This window comes from Canis aureus, chromosome 21, assembly GCF_053574225.1.
Source record: "Canis aureus isolate CA01 chromosome 21, VMU_Caureus_v.1.0, whole genome shotgun sequence".
NCBI classification, from domain to species: domain Eukaryota; kingdom Metazoa; phylum Chordata; class Mammalia; order Carnivora; family Canidae; genus Canis; species Canis aureus.
This window is the reverse complement of record NC_135631.1, coordinates 16,436,786-16,458,589: the sequence shown is the minus strand read 5'-3', so window position 1 is coordinate 16,458,589 and position 21,804 is coordinate 16,436,786. Positions and strand designations below refer to the sequence as shown.

Here is a 21,804-nt window from a genome sequence, read left to right as displayed (position 1 = left end):
GAACCCCAATTAAACGTAGGTTTTTCTTCTTCAGGCTGTCGTTTATTTCCCTTAATCTATCTTCATGGTCTTTTAATTGTGTGTCTGTTTTTTTCTCAGTTTCCCTCTTTGCCATCAAGTTGTCTTCTATGTCACTCACTTGTTCTTCCACCTCGTTAACCCTCGTCATTAGGACTTCTAGTTTGGATTGCATCTCATTCAATTGATTTTTAATTTCTGCCTGATTGGTTCTAAATTCTGCAGTCATGAAGTCTCTTGAGTCCTTTATGCTTTTTTCTAGAGCCACCAGTAGCTGTATAATAGTGCTTCTGAATTGGCTTTCTGACATTGAATTGTAATCCAGATTTTGTAACTCTGTGGGAGAGAGGACTGTTTCTGATTCTTTCTTTTGAGATGAGGTTTGCCTTCTAGTCATTTTGCTCAGTGCAGAGTGGCCAAAAACAAGTTGTATTGGGAAAAGGAGAAAAAGAGAGGAGAGAAAGAAGGAAAGAAAAGAGAAAAAGAAAAAAGAAAAAAGGAAGAAAAAAAGGAAAAAAGAGAAGAAAAAGAGAAAGAAAAAGAAAGAAAGGGAAAAAAAGGGGTGGGGGAAGCAATCAGAAAAAAAAAAAAAAACACGGGGGAGTATCTTCTGATTCTGTATACTTTAGGCCCCTTGACTTCCCTTGGAACTTGTCCGTCTAGCTGGTGTTCTGGGGGAGGGACCTGTTGTGCTGATTTTCAGGTGTTAGCACTTGGGGGAGCTGCTCTGCCCCCTGCCTGGTGCAGGGCTCAGTGGGGGTTGTTTACCCCGTGAGGCCCCAGGAGGAACAGCCCCAGTGGCGGGGCCAGCTCTGGAGCCCTGGAGTCAGCTCCCGCAGTAACTCCAGAGCTCTCCGTGTGCAGGGCCTGGAGGCTCCGGGGCGGGGCCGCTGATCTGCTCAGGTCGGGGCAGGAGCGTCCTCGCTGTCCTGGGCCCTCCTGGCCTCTGCCTGTCCCGGGGGAGGCGGGATCCTGGGCTGTGTCCCGGCGCCCTGTGCTCCGGGGTCTGCACTGTTGGATTCGCGCTCTCCCCTCAGCCCCCTCCGCGGAGCCGCCGCCCGAGCCCCCCCAGCTGCTCCCGCCCCGCAGCCCCCTCCGCGGAGCCTCTTCCTCTGCCCGAGCCCCTCCAAGCTGCTCCCGCCCCGCAGCCCCCTCCGCGGAGCCGCCGCCCGAGCCCCTCCGAGCTGCTCCGGGTCCCGTGGTGCGCGCTGCAGCCCTTAGGGAGCTCGGCGCACTCTCCCGGGGCGCAGGTGTCTGTTAGTGTCCCCGGGAGCCCGAGGGCATCCCCGCCCTCCTGGGTCCTGCTCCAACTCCCTGCGAGCCCCTTTCCGCCCGGGAAGGTTGGTGCAGCTCCTGCTTCTCCCGGACGGGGCTCTCCTGTCCTGGGGACACTCGCCCCGGCCTCAGCCCGGCTCCTCGCGGGGCCCCTCCCCCTTGGATGCCTTTTGTTTCTTTATTTCTATTTTCCTCGTCTTCCTACCTTGATAGAAGCGCGAACTCTTCTCACTGTAGCATTCCAGCTGTTCTCTCTTTAAATCTCGCGAATTTGTAGATTTTCAGGATGATTTGAAGGTTATCTAGGTACTTTGGTGGGGACAGGTGACTTGGGGACCCTACTCTTCTGCCATCTTGCCCCTCCTCCGCATCTAGGTGTTCTGACAGATTTGTAGTGTTATCTCATTGAGGTTTTCAATTGAATCTCAGGGGCGCCTGGGTCACCCAGCGGTTGAGCATCTGCCTTCAGCTCAGGGTGTGATCCTGGAGTCCCAGGATCCAGTCCGACATCGGGCTTCCTGCATGGGGCCTGCTTCTCCCTCTCTCTCTGTCTCTGCCTCAGTCTCTGTGTCTCTCATAAATACAGAAATAAAATATTTTAAAAAATAAATAAATTGAATTTCATTACTGAACAATGATACTGAGCATCGTTTTATGTACATATTTAAACTTTTTGTGTGTTATTTGGTGAAATACTTTCCAAATGTTTTGCCCATTCTGGAGGTCTGTTGATATTAGCATTGAGGTTTGAGACACTTGTATAGATTGTGGAACAAGCCCTTTATGAAATACATTACCTGAAACTATTGCCTTCCAGAACATAAATTGGTTTTATACCTTTTTATAAAGAGTATAATATATGATTTTGATGTCTTACAATGTATCAAAATTGCTTAATTTGTTTTACTTTGAGTATAGTATTTAAGAAATCTTTATAGGACCACCTGGTGGCTCAGTGGTGAAGCATCTGTTTTCGTCTCAAGTCATGATCCTGGGGTCCTGGGATCGGGTTCTGCATCAGGCTCCCAACGGGAGCTTGCTTCTAACCTCTGCCTATTTCTCTGTCTCTTTGTGTCTCTCATAAATTATTAAAAAAGAAAAAAGAAATCTTTACAGAACCCAAGATCCCAAATATTATCTACTATGTTTTCGCCTGAAATTTTTTGTTTTTAAGTTTTTGTTTTTGGTGAATTTTTTAGGTGCTACATTTACGTCTTATGATGCTTTTGCATTTGATATTGGGGGAAGTGCCCCTCAAACAGTGTTGAGTATTTACTTCAATTAAATTGAATTGAGTATTTAATTCAATATTCTGGAAGAAAATGTATTTAACTCATTTCCCCAGGAACTTAGTGGAATTCCTCAGTCAAGACCCCTAGGCTTGAGTTTTGGATTAGTGAGAGTTATTTACATATATATTGCCATAGTGAGATCCTTTTCATCTAGGATTTTTTAATACAGTATTTCTTAGCATCTGTATACATAAAAATATATAATGCATTCATTCTTTTTTTTTTTTTTTTGCATTCATTCTTAATATCCTAACCTAAAACATGTATTGTTTAGATACCTTTAATGCCTCTAAATTTTTTGTACTTTTTGTGTTCTCAATTTTGTTAATCTTCTCAAATTATCATTGCATAGTATATGAAATTTAGAAATTCTTTATAATATCACATAAAAATTTCAGTTATGCACCAATTTTTAATTTTTAAAAACGTTTCCATTTTATGGAAATATATTGAACTTTCTGAAATAAATTATTGTTGTACTTAATATTGAAATAGAGACTGACTTTTAAAATAAATAAAATACATTATCACAATTTGTAAATCCCAATATATTTTATTCTCTTTCTGGTTTATCATTTGAGGGACTATGAAACAAGATATTTTTTAACAAGATTTATTTTATTTTATTTTTTATTTTGAAGATTTTATTTATTTATTCATGATATTTATTCATGATAGACACAGAGAGAAAGAGGCAGAGACACAGGGAGAAACAGGCTCCATGCCGGGAGCCTGATGGCAGGACTCGATCCCGGGACTCCAGGATCATGCCCTGGGCCAAAGGCAGGCACTGAACCACTGAGCCACCCAGGGATCCCTAACAAGATTTATTTTAGAAGTGGGATAGTCAGTTGTGTTGAGTTATTTCATATTTTTCAAATCCAGATTGGAGACTGTTATTTTCTCCTATTACAAAAGTCATAATTATTCACTGAAGATAATTTGGGGAAGTACGTAAAGAAAACTATTATTTTAGACATTTTCATAACCTTAGCAGCCACCAAGAACTATGTGTTTGCTCCTAGAAAGCTAAATATTTTCTTATATTTATAGTTGCAAAGTTCATAGTACATATTTCTTCTCAATAATTAAAAAAATCAATGGAGAAAACTCTTTAGTAAGAATTATTCTTACATAGAAATACACATATGATTTTTTTATTCCAATGAATAAGTTTTATTCAAATTTTTTTGAATATACAGAAAATTTTATTCCATGATGGAGGCAGAGATACAGCCCAGTGTCTCTGTGGTGTAAATAATGACAAAATATGCTAAAAATAAACAAAAAGTTCAAAATTTAGAAGAGTTAGAATGCCAGAAGCTTTAACATAGTATTCTATAAAGTGTTGCATATCTTACTAAACTTTTACTAGAAATATAGTATAGCTCAAATTATGGGATTATCTCCTTTTGCTTCTTAGCAAAGATTATCAAATCCATGCAGTGAAATAATGGACCCTAATAGAAATCTTTTACATATTTTTATGAACCAATATTGAGGAAAGTCACCCCCCAAAAAAGGCAACAAACCAAATTCAACATAGAATAGACCTCTTTTTCAAAGATAAAAAACCAATTAGAAAACTAATTTTAATGAGTATTCTTATTTTTCAGAAATAAAAAAGTGTACCCATCGCATTAGACAAAAACAAGCAGTTAGAAATAAAGACCCCAACAAAACATAAAATCAAAAATCAAATATTGGAAGCTTCTTTTGGAGACCTCAAGAAATTTATCTTTTTTTCTCCCAGCTTTATTGGGGTATTAATGACACATAACAAGTATAAAGTGTACAATGTGTTGATTTGATACGCTTATGTACTGCAATATGATTACACTTTAGCATTAGCTAATGTCTCCATCATGTTTCATAAGTACCACTTTTTTGTGATGAGAACATATAAGATTTACTGTCTTAGCAACTTTAAAGTATATAATGGAAGTACTGTTAACTATAATCAAGAAAATCTCTCTTAATTTGTATTTCCCCTGGTATAGGGAAATGGACTGATTAAGACAAAAGAGATGTTACACCGATCTTGTAAGTTACTGAATTGCTATATATGTTGAGTTAATAGGCTTTCTAGGGCTCCTATATGGAAGCAACTCACTGATGAGAAGAGCTGGACCCTGAGATCACCCACAGGGTACTGGAATATTTGAACAAATTCACATGACAGATGATTTCCAACCATAGTGCTACACTGAGCCTCCTTGAAATTACAGTCAGTTTGATTTCAACATATTCCAATAAGAAGAGTACAAAGGCTAAAAGTGAAAAATGAGCTCACAGAAATACTTACACAGGCACAAACACACAGACACTGGGAGATTTAATCTATTAATTGAGAATAACGTAAGAATCATTTGAACTCCCCTTTTGTGCCTTCTATTCTTCCTCATGCCCCTTAGTAAGAGTCTTAGTAGTAAGACTCTCCTACTTACTCTTATGGTTTATGGTGTCTTAACCAATTCTACTGTCCTATAAATTGTACCTAATTATTATTATTTTTATAATATATCTCCTTCCCATAAAAAAAGAAAATATTTTTCCTGTTTTGTATACTAATGTATTTACAGCACATAGAAGTGTGACTGGCACTTAGATAACCTCTAAGTGTATATTTAACTCACTTGTGTTTGCTATTATTCCTTCTAGAGACATACAGAACAAATTTTGAAGCCCATAACCTAATTTTGGGGGATCATATTGTATGTCAGCTTTAAGAAAAATTATTGCATAGTTTTTTCCACATTGTTTGCACTGCATATTTTACATCTTTGTTCCTCAAGCTATAGATCAAGGGATTCAGCATGGGGATAACGAGGGTGTAAAATATGGACGCCACTTTATCAGTGTCAAAGGAATGGCTGGACTCAGGTTGCACATACATAAATATCAAAGTCCCATAGAACACTGTGGCCACTGTCAGGTGGGATCCACAGGTGGAAAAAGCCTTGAGCCTACCCTTAGCTGAATTCATCCTGACAATGGCTACCAGGATCAGCAGGTAAGACACAAGAATTATCAGAAGGGATGAACTGACATCAAAAACTGAGAAAATCAAAATCATCAACTCAATTTCTTGTGTATTTGAGCAGAGCAAAGATAACAAGGGGAGACAGTCACAGTAGAAATGATTTACAACATTGTAGCCACAGAAGAATGAACTAAAAATCTTTATGGTGACTAGAAGAGACACAAATGTGCTGTAGAGATAAGGGATTGCCACCAGCACCTGACACTCCCTCTGTGACATGATGAGGGGGTAGAGCAGAGGGTTACAGATGGCTACATAGCGGTCATAGGACATAGCTGACAGAATGAAAAGTTCACTGATAATAAACACAAGAAAGAAAGCTAGTTGCATAGCACAAAAGTAATAGGAGATTGTACTTTGATCCACAATAAAATTTACTAACATTTTGGGTCCCACGGTTGTTGAATAACCAAGGTCAGTAAAAGCCAGGTGTTTGAGGAAGAAGTACATGGGTGTTTGTAGTCTGGCATCCACTTTGGTGAGGATGATCATGCCCAGGTTGCCCACCACGGAGATCAAATAGATGACAAAGAAGAGCCCAAATAATGGAGCCTGCAGCTCAGGATGATGTGTGATTCCCATGAGAATGAATTCATTAAGCATGGTCAGATTGTGTTTTTCCATCCAGGTTTATTTAAAAATCTATTCTGGGTAGATACATCATCATAATCAATAGATTTCATGCATTAAATACTGGGAAATGTTTAGTATGGCAAACTAGTATAAATAAGATACATCCAAGCTTTCCTTTTAAGGATATTTGAAGACAAACTCATTTCCATCAAAAACTACTATACATACATAGGGAAAGAAAGAGAAATGGAAGTAGATGAATAGTTCTCAATTGGAGCCATTTTAGCCCAGAAAGAATATTCTTCAATGTCTGAAGACACTCTGGTTATCACACCTGGGAGTTGGGATGCTACTGACTTCTAATGGTTAGACACTTGTTAAGCTGCTAAATATTTTACTGTATCCAGTACAAATAATTACAGTACAATAATTTTACAGTACAAATATTTTACTATATCCAGTACAAATAATTGTACTGTAATTATTTGTACTGGATATATTACTATATATATACTCTCTCTATGTACTAGTAATTATAAAATATATTTACTATTTCCAGTACAATATTCATCCAAGACCAGCAATAGTAACAAAGTTAAGAAGCTCTGATGATATAATTAGATAGATGATGATAGATAGATAGATAGATAGATAGATAGATAGATAGATAGACAGATGATAGATAGGGATGTTAAAGAAAAAATTAAAAAACAAGTAATATTTAGGACTTATATATAAGGGTTATTATTTTACTATTCTTCATTTGTCTCAATTAAAAAAAACTTTATTGAGTATCTATTAAAATTATAGAATCTCCGATTTTAAAGAACTTTATAATCTAAAACATTTTATCTATTTGAAATTTTTATCTACTTCAAATTGTATTTAAATTATTTTTTGATTATTTTGTTTTCTTTAAATTTGTAGAACAGAGATATACTACATCAAAAAAAGTTAAACATCTGTGATGAGCTGAATACTGGGTGCCATACTATATGTTGGCAAATTGCAATTAAATAAAATCTAAAAAAACAAAAAATGTTAAACTATACAATAATATACCTAATAACAATGAATATATCTATACATCTCCCATCTAACCACATTCTATCATTTACGTGGCACAATCACAAAATAACATTTGTAAAATACATTAGTCATATGACCTAATACATATGTTAATTATATAATAATTTTAAGCCACAAATTCCCCAAATGCACAAAACCTACTCCTCAAAACATGGTCCTATGAAAGATATTATGCCTGGGATGTTAGCATATTTGACTGGTATTTGACAGGTGTATGTCTAAGGAAAGTATAATAGATCATAGTGGGAGTTATTTATATGGTGAACCATACCAGGAGATATAGTTTCTACTATATCCTAATTTATAGTATATGCAAAGGGTTAATTTTGGCAAAAAGTGAAAGCTATTTAAAACTCTTTATTCTCATTTCTAAAACTGACATTTCTTTGAAGAGTTTTTGGGTAGGATAACTGAGGATTCAATAACTCAATGTGTTTATGTTACCTGGAAATAGTTCTCAAAAATCAAGTACGTTATGGGCTTTTGCTTGTTTGCTTGCTTGCTTGCTTATTTTTTAATAGTGATAATAACTTATCAGAAATGCTTCTGCTTTCTTTACTTACATACTTATGCATTCTCTGGCCAGTGACTTAAGTTCTTTGTAGGGGCTCTAGTATAAATAAGTGAGGAACTGTTAAACAGGATGTAACATTTGCAACTCATCCCAGTTCCTACCCCACTGGCTATTCCATGACTAAATTTGAACAAGAATGTTGCTACTCTTTGGATTACTTATCTTCCAATTTTATTATTTATTTTCACAATGTTTTAATATAAGCTATTTTAATATAGATTTGCTTAAAATACTATTCTTCCCCTTGTGGGATTTTCATTAAAATAGAGATATACTAACTTGTATGTAACAAATCATACGCACTTTATCAAGCAAGAAACTACAGGAATGTGGTGAAATTGGGAGGTAAAAAGACTACTGGCAGAGGTTTCATGCAATGAAGTTTCATAAAAATTCCCTTTGAATTAAAAGACATAATACTTTAAAGAAAAAAGAGAAAGTTGACAGTCACTGTGATACACCATACCATAGAGACAAAATAAAATACACTAAAGATGAGGTATATGTAAATTCCTGGATGCACTTTGAAATTCCATATATGAAGCCCACAGGAATCCATTCAAACTATAATATGGCACATAATGGAGATAAAAATATATGTAACAACAGAAAATGTATGTAATACCCTAAAAACCCATAGATAAAAAAATTATGCCAGAGTAGGAGGTGGATGGCATTTTAAGGTAAGAGAACTATTTTTTTCTAAAGGTTTTATTTATTTATTCACAAGACACACACACACACACACACACACACACACATACACAGAGGCAGAGAGAGAAGCAGGGTCCATTCAGGGAGGCCGATGCCGGACTCGATCCTGAATCTCCAGGATCACGTCCTGGGCCAAAGGCGGCACTTAAACCGCTGAGACACCCGGGCCGCACACTATTTTTGGTTTAAAAAATTATGAATATCAATGCTTTTTTTCCAAAAAAAAAGGGAAATGTACTGCCTGCAATGAAATTATAAGTCAGAAGTCTCTGAATGAGATATATATAAGCAGATGAAAACATACAATTCCACAACATTAAATAAAAAGTAATTATGTGTAATTTCCACTTAACTTACTTATAAATTTGCTTATGTTTGTGACCTTTGGATATGCTATATGCCTGTGAGACATACACCTTTCTTATATTAGAAATATGCTAACGTGCGTCAGTAGGTAATAATAGAGAAATATTTAGTAAGTACAGTCAAAAAGCAGTATAAATGTTGGGTTTTGCTTGTTTCATTTTTTTTCATTTGTTTTGTTTTCCTTTACAATCATGGAAGGCTAAAAGATAAATAGTGTTTTTTTGAAATAAAGATTACTAGTAATTTTTTATTTATTTAATTTTTAAGTTTTTACTTTTTTTTAAGGAAGAGAGAGACAGTTGAGATAGGGGTAGAGTGAAAGGGAGAGAGATGTGGGGCTTGATCTCAGGACCCTAAAATCATGACCTGAGCCTAAATCAAAAGTCAGATGCTTAACCAAATGAGCCACCCATGGGTCTCTAAATTGCATTTAAAACATTTTTTTACTTAAATTAAATCTAATTAACATAGTGTATTAGTTTCAGAGGTAGAGTTTAGTGATTCGTCCGTTGCATGTAACACCCAGTGCTTTCCATCAAGTGCCCTCCTTCATGTCCATCGCCCAGTTACCCCGCCCCTGCCCACCTTCCCTCCAGCAACCATCAGTTTGTTTCCTAGACATAAGAGTCTCATGGTTTGTCACCCTCTCCATTTTCCTTTTATTTTATATTTCCTTCCCTTCTCCTATGGTCATCTGTTTTGTTTCTTAAATTCCACATATGAGTGAAATCATATTTGTCTTTCTCTGACTTTTAAATAGCATTTTTTTAAGTACCAATTTTTCTATGAGGTGAAGAAAGATAAAAGCATTTCCTCTCACCAGCTTTGGAGTTCTACAAAAAGAATCAAATTGCTGTTTCATAGTTTACTATCACTATTGAATATTTGATATTTATTTTTTTAAAGCTACATTCTTTGACATAATTATACCTGCTTTCAGTCAGGTCCCGCTGGAAAGAACATTGTGAACATCCTTCCATTACTGTAAAACTTGGTACTTAAAGGTCTCCTAATATCTAAGTAATGCTTTGCACACACAACTCAGTGTGAGTTGGCAACCCCTTCTTTCCTTAAAAAGATATCAAGTGATAATTATATTCATGCATTTATTTAAATAATCTTAAGTCCAAAATTATTTTTTAGAGAATCATGAAAAGTGACTAGATTCACTAAGTATGTATTCAGAATGGCATCAAAATAAGAGAAAATACCTGTAGTTTCTTAATTTTGCCAATTAAAAAAAATTGCATGTTTTTCCACTGTGCATAACTTGCTGTCAGTTTTGGCTTCCATTTGAGATAAAACTGTTTATATTAAACCTAAGAATTTTATAACAATATGAAAATGAAGTTTCAAATATGCACAGGAGTATTTGGCCTCTCATCCCATGTGAAAACATACAAAAAATTTAAAATCAAGGACAAAGGAGTTAAGTTCTGTTCTTTCTCAGGCATTATGTTTACTATAAAGCAAAGCAAACTAAATCAGATATGTCACATTTTGCTAGGGTGGCCATGGACATGAAATGGAATGCTACAAGCATCACTAAAACTTTGTGGATATTTGGTAGCATAAGGTACTACACAAATATTCTGTTATTTTTACCTGTAATGAAACCTTGTCTTGACTCCTATATGTGTTTCTTAACATGGCATATTGAGAATAATATATGGTTTTTCTTCACCTTTTGAGACTCTCCCTCAGGGGATGCCAAGCAATTTATTTATTCTCACGAAAGCATATGAGAGGATGGAAAAAAAAGCCTGGAGGTTGTCTATTAATAAGCAGGGCAAATTTGGACTCACCAGTGAATAAATTACATATGTATAATCTATCTATCATCAATCTATCATCTATCTCACCTATTTATTTATTTCACTCTTGTTTTTCACATTTTTAAATTAAATTGAATTAGCAAATATACAGCACCATTAGTTTCAGATGTAATTTTCAATAATTCATCAGCTGTGTATAACACCGAGTGCTCATCATATCATGCGCCCTCCTTAATTCCCATCACCCAGTTACCCCATGTCCCACCGACCTCCCCTTCATCAACCATCACTTTGTTTCCCAGAGTTAAGAGTCTCACTTGGGGCAGCCTGGATGGCTCAGCGGTTTAGCGCCTGCCTTCAGCCCTGGGCATGATCCTGAAGACCCAGGATCGAGTCCCACATCCAGCTCCCTGCGTGTAGCCTGCTTCTCCCTCTGCCTATCTCTCTCTCTGTGTGTCTCTCATGAATAAACAAACAAAATCTTAAAAGAAGAGAGAGTCTCTCTTGGTTTGTCTCCCTCTCTGATTTTTTCCCATTCAGTTTTCCCTCCTTCCCTATGGTTCTCTGCACTATTTCTTATATTCCGCATATGAGTGAACTATATGGTAATTGTCTTTCTAGGATGATTTAATACACTCAGCATAATACTCTCCAGTTCCATCCACAACGAAGCAAATGGTGGATATTCATCCTTTCTGATAGGTGAGTAATATTCCATTGTTTATATAGACCACATTTTTCTTATCCATTCATCTGTCAATGAACATCTTGGCTCCTTCCACAGTTGGGCTATTGTGGATATTGCAGTTATGAATATTGGGGTGCAGGTGACCCTTTGTTTCACTCCATCTGTATCTTTGGGATAAATACCCTGTAGTGCGATTGCTGAGTTGTGGGGTATCTACTTTTACCTTCCTGAGGAACTTCCATACTGTTTTCGAGAGTGGCTGCACTAACTTGTATTCCTACCAACAGTGCAAGGCAGGAAGAACAGGTGCACAGCAAATAACAGACCTCACAAGACTCTAAAACAGACCTCACAGTGCTAGGGGAAAATAGTATATAGAATTTGAGGGTTTTTTCTCGTGATTTATTTATCTTTCAATTTAAAAAATTCCATTTCTTTTCTTTCTTTTTTCCCCTCTTCAATTAGTTTCTTATTTTATCAAGTCTTTGTTTTTAAGTCTTTTTTTAACTTCCTTTTTTTTACAATTACATTTTATTGATATATACTTCATTTTTGGATTCCTTTCACTCCATTCAATTTTATTTTTGTATATATATGTTTTGCTTTCTTAAAATTTGGAATTTAGTGTCTTCTAACACAGAGACCAAATTCCACTCAGGAACAAGGGCATTACCCTCTTTTGTCCACCATGTGAGTTTATATTCTCTCTTCTACACCTCCCTTTTTTTTTCTTTTGCTTTTCTGTTTTGCTTTCTGACCTCATCAGATTTGTCTAGTGTGTATTTTCCTTTAGTCGTGGTTGATATTTTGATTCTGCTCACTCATACATCCATTCTTCTCTGGACAAAATGAGTAGAAGGGATTCACAACAAAAGAAAGAACCAGAAGCAATACTCTCTGCCATAGATGTATTGATATGAATTTAAGTAAAATGTTAGAGTTGGAGTTCAGGATAACTGTGATAAATTCATTAGTCTGGGCTTGAAAAAAGCATAAAGGATGCTAGAGAATCTCTTAGTGCAGAAATGAGATCTAAACAGGCCAAAATTAAAAAAAAATATATTCTAACTTAGATGCAGCCTAACTGGATGTTCTAACACCTCAGGTAAATGAGGTAGAAGGCAGAGTAAGTGACATAGAAGACTAGTTGATGGAAAGGAAGGAAATTGAGGAAAAGAGAGAAAAATAACTAATAGCCCATAAGGAGAGGCTTTGAGAAATCAATGATACCAGAAAAGAAGCAACATCAGAATTATTGGAGTGCTTAGGGTGAAGAGAAAGAGGGATGGCCAGAAGGCATATTTGAGGAAATCATAGCTGCGAACATCCCTAATCTGGGGAAGGAAAGAGACATTTAAGTCTGAGAGGTACAGAGGACCTCTCCCAAAATCAATAAGAATAGATCAATACCTCAACATATAGTAGTGAAGCTTGCAAATTTCAGAAATAAAGAGAAAATCCTGAAAGCAGCTTGAGACAAGAGATTCCTAACATATACAGCAAGAAATATTAGACTAACTGTAGACTTATCCATAGAGACCTGGCAGGTCAGAAAGAGTTGGCATGATATGCTCAGGGTACTAAATGAGAAAAACAGGCAACCAAGAATATTTTATCCAGGGCAGCCCCGGTGGCACAGAGGTTTAGCGCCGCCTGCAGCCCAGGGTGTGACCCTGGAGACCTGAGATGGAGTCTCACATTGGGGTCCTTGCATGGAGCCTGCTTCTCCCTCTGCCTCTCTCTCTCTCTCTCTCTCTGTGTGAATAAATGAATAAATAAATAAAATCTTAAAAAAGAATATTTTATCCAGTAAGGCACTGTTATTCAGAATGGAAAGAGAGATAAAGAGCTTTCAGGCTAGACAGAAACTGAAAGAATATGCGATCACCAAGCCATTCCTGCAGGAAATATTAAAGGGGATCCTGTAAGCAAAGAGGGAGCCCAAGAGTAACATAGGCCAGAAAGAAACAGGCAATCTACAGAAAAAAGGACTTTACAGGTAATACAATGGCACTAAATCATATCTTTCAATAGTTGCTCTGAATGTAAATGAACTGAATGCTTCAATCAAAAGACACAAGGTACCAGATTGGATTAAAAAAAAAAAAAAAAAAAAGCAAGACCCAACCTTATGCTGTCTATAAGGGACTCCTTTTAAAGACACTAAAGACACTTCCGGGCTGAAAATGAGGGGGTGGAGAACTTCAAATGGATCTTAAAACAAAGCTGGGGTAGCAATCCTCATATCAGACAGATTTTAAACCAAAGACTTTAGTAAGAGATGAGGAGGAACACTATAGCATACTTAAAGAGTCTATCCAACAAGAAGACCTAATAATTATAAATGTTTATGCTTCTAATTTGGGACAACCAATTATATAAAATGATTAATAACCAAAGAAAAGTAACATAGATAATAAATAACACATTAATAGTAGGGGACTTCAACACCTACTCAAGGTAATGGACAGACATTCTAAGCAGATCAACAAAGAAACAAGAGCTATTTTTCACTCTTACATAACTTTTCATCTCTTCTTCACAGGACTTTTAATTAAAATGTCATGTATTTTAGTCAGGCTTATCAAGTGGTCTCCTGGGATGGGTGACATGATAGAGAAATGATTAATTCTGTTCTATATTATTTTAAAATTATAAACGGAATAAAAATTATGTATTATGTAAATATGTGTTATTTCTTTTATTTTCATTTTTGTTTTCATTGTTATTCCTCCTTCTAAGGTAGAAATTAGCTAGACATTATTCTCATCGCATAGTGACTAGCCATCACCGACATGGTTTCCACTGTTGCTTTTTTCATTTTGCTTTTTCTCCTTACTTTCACATTGCAGAATTTTATTTATTCCTTCTGTCCAACTCCAGTCCAATTTTTCTCTCCCACCTTGAAACATGCTCCGTTGTACTTGATATATGCTTATATGATCAATTTGTCCTTGCAAAAATATATTTTACATATATATAACTATGTATTTGTGTTATTTTTCTATAAGTTTCATCGTTGCATTTAAGTCACTTTACTTGTGTAAAGATGATACGACATGTGTTGCTTCTTTCTGTGTTATAAACCATGATATATATTTAACAAATTTCACTTAATGTTTTTTAATAAACATTTTATCTCCAACTCTTACTTATCACCAACAGTACAGGGTAGTGCCTCAATGAACACCCCTGAGTTTCACCCCTTAAAAATTATATATAAAAAATAAAAATTAAATATTATATAGATGTATTCTTAATAAGGGATAAACTATACTCATTAATTTTCCCAAATGTTTCATATGTATTATCCCAACATACTCTTCTATGAATAAATGCAAGAGGGATGCCTGGGAGGCTCAGTCAGCTAAGCATTCAACTTTTGATCTCAGCTGAAGTATTTTTTTTTAAGATTTTATTTATTTATTCATGAGAGACACAGAGAGAAAGGCAGAGACATAGGCAGAAGGAGAAGTAGTCCCCCTGTGGGGAACCTGATATGGGACTCAATCCCAGGACAACAGGATCACTCCATGAGCCAAAGGCAGGCACTCAACCACTGAGCCACTCAGGTGTCTCTCAGCTGAAGTCTTGATCTGAGGGTTGTGAGATGCACCTGTGCTTGTAGCCTATTTAAAAACAGACAAACAGGGCAGCCCAGGTGGCTCAGCTGTTTAGTGCCACCTTTGATCCTTGAGACCTGGGATTGAGTCCCATGTCGGGCTTCCTGCATGGATCCTGCTTCTCTGTCTGCCTGTGTCTCTGTCTCTCAATCTCTATCTATCTTTTTCTCTCTCTATTTCTCATGAATAAATAAATAAAATCTTAAAGAAATAAAAACAAACAAATAAATAAATGCAAGACTTATCTTGGATCTTTCCTTTCATATCAGGTGCACAAATTATACCTTTCTTATTAATTGTGCATTTACAGTATTATAAGTATCTTTCATATAATTTATTATACTGCTTCTCCCGTTTTCTTTCCAAGTTACCCAACAACAAACATTATTAGTCTGTTTCTATTGTCACTTTTATGTTGATATTTTGACATATGTGTATACCTATGGAAATGTGAAAACCAGCAAGATAACAAACATATCCATCACTCCAAAAGTGTCTTGGTGTTTATACATTTTAACTCCATTCTACCCTTCCTGCCTCTTACCTGATCAAGACAACTTTAATTTGCCATTTACAAAAAACTTTTTTATATTCAAATAATTATAAAGTAATAGAAAGTTGCAAAAAAGACTGGAGAATGATCCCATGTGATCTTCACTCAGATCTTCTGACCCAATAATAACATCTTACAACACTATAGTATGATTTCACAACCAGGAAACTGACATTGGTATAACACACATATTTTGTTCAAATTTCACCAGTTTGGGGTTATTCTTTCATGTATTTGTGTACATTCACTGCTCTGAATTTTATCACAGGTTGATATTGTAACCACCACCACAGTCAAATAGCAGAGCTATTCCATCTCCACAAAGTTCTCTCTGTTACCCCTTCAAAGCCACTCCATCTCCCTACCTCTCAGGCAACTGTTTCTAACCATTGGTAACTGCTAATATTTTCTTCCATTACTACAATTTTGTCATTTGAACAATGTTTTATAAATAGTGAATAATTTATAATCTTTTGGGATAGGCTTTTTCCACTTAACTTCACTCTTTTGAGACCCAACTCTGTTTTATTTTATTTTTTTTTAAGATTTTATTTATTCATTCATGAGAGAGAGAGAGAGAGAGAGGCAGAGACACAGGCAGAGGGAGGAGCAGGCTCCATGCAGGGAGCCCAACGTGGGACTCGATCCCCGGTCTCCAGGATCAGGCCCTGGGCTGAAGGCGGCACTAAACCGCTGAGCCACCGGGGCTGCCCCCCATCCCTGTTTTAGTGTGTATATATCATTTGTTCTTTAAGGTGGCTGAATAGTATTCCATAGTATTGATAGTAAAATTTGTTAAACCACTTAGTAATTTAAAAACTATATTTTATTTAGATTCAACTAATTAATATATAGTGTATTATTAGTTTCTGAGGTAGAGTTCTGGGATTCATCAGTTGCATATAATGCCCAGTGCTCATTCTATAAAGTGCCTTTCTTAATGCCCATTACCCAGTGACCTCATCCTCCCATCCACCTCCCCTCCAGCAACTCTCAGTTTCTTTCTTATACTTAAGAGTCTCTTATGGTTTGTCTCCCTCTCTGATTTCATCTTATTTTATTTTTCCTTCCTTTCACCTATGATCCTCTATTTTGTTTCTTATATTCCACATGAGTGAAATTGTATGATATTTCTCATATGATTGCAAAACATTGACTTCTTTCACTTAGCATGATACCCTCCAGTTCCATCCACAGCATTGCAAATATAAACCATTTAGTCTTTGAAAGACATTTGGATTCTTTCCAGTTTTCAATCATTATAAATAAAAATTTTATAAACATTACCTTAAGATGATTGTGTGAACATGCATTTTGATTCCTTTGGAATCATTTCCAAGAATGTGATTAGCAGGTTGTTTTAATTTTGATGAAGTCTAATTTATCAATATGTAGTTATGTATATGTATTTTTGTCTAAGCATTTCATAGTTTTGCTTTAAAGTTGTTATCTATTTTGGGGTATATTTTGTATAAGATTTAGGTCAACATAATTTGTTTTTGTCTGAGGACATTAAAAGATTCCAGAATGATTTTTAAAGGTAATCCTTCTTCTATTGAATTAGCTTGGTACCTTCATGAAAAATTAGTTTTAATTTTTGTGAAAGTCTATCTCTGAGTTCTCTATTCTGTTCCATTGCTTTATATGCCTTTTTTCTACCATCAAGGTCACACAATTTTGATTATTATATTTACATGGAAAGTCTTAACATGGCATAGATTGCTTCCCTCCATGTTATTTGACATTATTACATGTACTTTAAGCTATGCTAAGTCCTTTATCTTTTCTAAATATTTTGACATAAACTCATCTATATCTATAAAATATCTTGCTAGAATTTTGTTTTGATTTGCATTACATATAAAACAGTTTGGTAAGAATTGGTATCATTAGCATACTGAGTCTACTAGTCTTTGAACTCTGTGTCCTGCAATTTATTCAGATCTCCTTTGAATTCTTTAATCAGCATATTTTTCAGCATAAAGACCCTGCACATGCTTTCTGAGTTCTGTTCTAAGTATTTCATTATATTTGTCCGATTATAAATGTTATTTTTTAAAATTTTGTTTTCTACAAAATATCTGTGCATTGATCTTGTACCCTGTCATCTTGCTGAACTCACATTCATGGGGGCATTCCTCGAGGTTTTCTACTAGATAACATGCCATTTGCTCTAGGGACAGTCCTACTTCTTCCTTTTCAAGCTGTATTTCTCTTAGGCCATTTCCTTGTGCTTGCTAGGATTTCATCTTTGATCTGTTCTCTGTAACTATGGATGAGTTTGAATTTTAGATTTTTAAAAAACTTAATGTTAGATTGTTGACCCTTTTAAGTCCAATGTCCCTTATTCTACCTAATAATTTTGAGAGACATCCATATTTTTGTGTTTGTGAGTTATTACTTTTTATAGCTGAATCATATTCACTTGCTTGGATATTCCATAATTTGTTTAATCATTCTCAAGTGGAAGGACATTTGAGCTATTTCCAGTGTCTATTATAAGTAAGGCTTCTATGGATGTTCATATACACATACTTTCAATGGAATGTGCTCTTTTTCTTGGGTAAATACATGGCAGTAGAATGCCTAAATATGTTGGATTCTTGTTTAATTTTTCAGACAATGAATATTTTTAAAATATTCATACTATTTTGAGTGCTTGGGGGGCTCAGTCAGTTAAGCATCTGCCTATCTGCTTTCTGTTCAGGTCATGATCTCAGGGTCCTGGGATCAAGTCTAGTATTGGGCTCTCTGCTCAGCAGGGACTCTGCTTCTCCCTCTGCCCTTCCCCCTTGCTTGTCTCTCTCTCTCATAAATAAATAAATAAATAAATAAATAAATAAATAAATAAATAAATAAAATATTTTAAAAAATAAGTATCTATACCATTTTAATTTTCCACCAGCAATGTGTGAAAGTTTTAACTTTTCCACTTACTCACCAACAGCTAGATATTATTCTCGACATATATTGTTCTCACTGACATTTAAAATGAAATTCATTAATGATAATGCTGAACAAGTTTTTATGTTAGTAGCAGTTTTTGATTTTAAATTATTATATTCTATGAAAAATATAATACCTTTATGTATCTACTTAACAAGGAAATACAAATAATTTTTTAAGTGAATGAAATACATGATCAAAATTTATAAATCTTAATATATAGTTTTTCTCTTTTTGGCTTATAGCCTGTGGGTTAATCAAAGACACTCCAATATTTATTATAGGAGTACAATATTGTGTTCTGTTTACTCACAGTTTGTTTTTTCAAATCCATATATTATCCACACTTCACTGTAACTCTATCCAATATATATAATCTAAGAAACAGGGTTTTCTTATATTTATATATGCATAGCTCATACTAAGGTACATAATTTTTCTCAATACTTAAAAAATAAACCAGAAAGGCACTATTAATATTTGTCCTCATATGCCTATACATAAATTTGTATATATATTCTTATGAATTATTTTTAATATAATTTTATTGACTTCAAGAAATTTTATTCTATGAGAGTGGACTCAGAAAATAGTCTTCTCCATAATGTGAAAAAGTTTATTGAATGTTAAAAAATAATAAAAATAAAAATATAAGGGGATTTAGGGAGGGTTATGTAGGAAGTATGTCCAAAAACCACACGAAGTATATAAATTACTACATATCATATCACATGTTCACTGTTTAAATCACAGAATCATCTTTTGTTTTCTCCAGACAGGATCAACAAATCAATGTATTTATTGTATCCAATGTTATCAATGTATCCTAATAGAAATGGAGTATATACTAATTTGAACCAAATTTGTGGAAAGTTGACGAAATGAAAGACAACACCCTCATTTATGATAGAGTAGGCATTGTATGTAAGCATACAAAAACTACTAGACTGTGACTTTTACTCAAAACTTATCTTTGTTTTTCAGAGAGTAACACCATTGGACAAAAACAAGCATTTAAGAATCAAGATCAAGCTGGTAGGAAAAATTTAAAAACATGGAAACATCTATGACAGACTATATGAAACTTAATTCACTAGTTCTATCTGCTGTTAGGCACAATGGATGTATTAAGACAAAATTAGATGCTGTGGTGATTACTGGATTGTTGAAATGCCAAGTGTGTGTAGTTGATAGAGTCTCTAGAGCTCCTATGTAATAGCACTCATGAGGAAAGACTGGGACACAAAAACCTCCCTGTGGAATGGAGATATTTGAGCAAATTCAGATGACTGATGACTTCAAGCTAGTACAATACACTGAACCTCCTTAAAACTATGATCAAGTGTGTTTTTATTTCATTTTAAGATTTTATTTATTTATTCATGAGAGACACACACACACAGGCAGAGACAGAGGGAGATGTAGGCTCCTTGCAAGGAGACTGATGTGGGACTCGATCCCAGGACCCCAGAATCACGACCTGAGCCAAAGGCAGACAGACACTCAACTGCTGAACCACCAGGCATCCCATCAAGTGTGACTTAGGCAACCCATAGAAACCTACATAGGCTAAACAGAAAGAATGTTCTTACTAAAAATCACAGCTATACACATAATACATAGACATTGGAATGTTTATTCTGATAGTTGATAATAACATGAGTCATTTTTACTCTCTTTCTGTACCAAGTATTCTTCTTTACTCCCACACAGCATATCCACACTACTTCCTTGGTGTTATAGCTTATAGTCTCCTAACCCATTCTCCAGTACTAACACAAGCCCCAGTTATTATGCCTATAACTTGTCTCTTTCCCTCAGGAAGGAAAAAATATATTTATTGCTTATGCACAATGTATTCAGAGTACTTTGAAATATGAATAGTACATAGAAGCAAATCTCTAGATATACATCGAACTTATTTATCCTTGCTTTTCCCTCTAAAGAAACATAGAGAAATGTTTAATATTGATTGTTTAATTCATAGGAACCGCATAGTATACAATAAACTTAAGAAAAGGTATTGCATATTTTTTTCCATATCCTATGTAGAGCATACTTTACATCTTTGTTCCTCAAGCTATAGATCAAGGGATTCAGCATGGGGATTATAAGGGTGTAAAATATGGATGCCACTTTATCAGTGTCAAAGGAATGGCTGGACTCAGGTTGCACATACATAAATATCAAAGTCCCATAGAACACTGTGGCCACTGTCAGGTGGGACCCACAGGTGGAAAAAGCCTTGAGCTTACCCTCAGCTGAATTCATCCTGACGATGGCTACCAGGATCAGCAGGTAAGACACAAGAACTATCAGAAGGGATGAAATCACATCAAAAACTGAGAAAATCAAAATCATCAATTCAATTTCATGTGTATTTGAGCAGAGCAAAGATAACAAGGGGAGACAGTCACAGTAGAAATGATTGACAACATTGTAGCCACAGAAGAATGAACTAAAGATCTTTACGGTGACAAAAAGTGAAACAAATATGCTGTAGAGATAAGGGATTGCCACCAGCACCTGACACACCTTCTGTGACATGATGACGGGGTAGAGCAGAGGGTTACAGATGGCCATGTAGCGGTCATAGGACATAGCAGTTAGAATAAAAAGTTCACTAATGATGAAGATCATGTAGAAAGCTCCCTGTGTGGCACATAAATAATAAGAAATTGTGTTTTCTTCCAAAAAAAAACTTACTAACATTTTTGGTCCTATAGTCGTTGAATAACCCAGATCAGTGAAGGCCAGGTGTCTGAGGAAGAAGTACATGGGTGTTTGTAGTCTGGCGTCCACCTTGGTGAGGACGATCATGCCCAGGTTGCCCACCACTGAGATCAAATAGATGATGAGGAAGAGCCCAAATAGTGGAGCCTGCAGCTCAGGTTTGTCTGTGATTCCCATGAGAATGAACTCATTGAGCACCGTTAGATTGTGTTTTGCCATCCAGGTTTGTTGGAAAACCTATTCTGAATTGATAATCAGCATAGTAGATAGCTTTCATGTTATATTATCTGGTCTTGTTTTATCCTGAATACAAGTAAAATAGAAGTGTCAGGAGTCTAGGAGTGAGCTATATGAACATTACAGAAAAATACAGCATTGTTAACATTAAATTATAAACATTTTTTTTCTAGAAAATACACTCACCTCATATAGGGCATTGCTGATAAGATTGTGAGCTTCTAATAAATAACCGGATACCCAAGTACATACATTCTTTTGTCAGAAATCCTGATGTTAAGAAAAACTGTTTTAAGCGAACAGAA

The 21,804-nt window shown here is 35.6% G+C and overlaps 2 protein-coding genes across 2 annotated transcripts; both read right to left on the bottom strand.

Annotated features, from left to right (window-relative positions):
* Positions 1–5,310: 5,310 nt before the first annotated feature.
* Positions 5,311–6,252, bottom strand: LOC144293341 (olfactory receptor 8K3-like). Its single transcript, XM_077864427.1, has one exon. The coding sequence runs from the start codon at positions 6,250–6,252 to the stop codon at positions 5,311–5,313; it is 942 nt and encodes a 313-aa protein (XP_077720553.1).
* Positions 6,253–20,539: 14,287 nt separating this feature from the next.
* LOC144293340 (olfactory receptor 8K3-like) lies at positions 20,540–21,560 on the bottom strand. The gene has a single exon (XM_077864426.1). It carries the CDS (start codon positions 21,479–21,481, stop codon positions 20,540–20,542), a length of 942 nt encoding a protein of 313 aa, XP_077720552.1. The 5' UTR covers positions 21,482–21,560.
* Positions 21,561–21,804: the final 244 nt, after the last annotated feature.

Coding starts and splice junctions, on each gene's coding strand:
- LOC144293341 (XM_077864427.1), bottom strand. CDS start 6,252: ATGGAAAAACACAATCTGACCATGCTTAATGAATTCATTCTCATGGGA.
- LOC144293340 (XM_077864426.1), bottom strand. CDS start 21,481: ATGGCAAAACACAATCTAACGGTGCTCAATGAGTTCATTCTCATGGGA.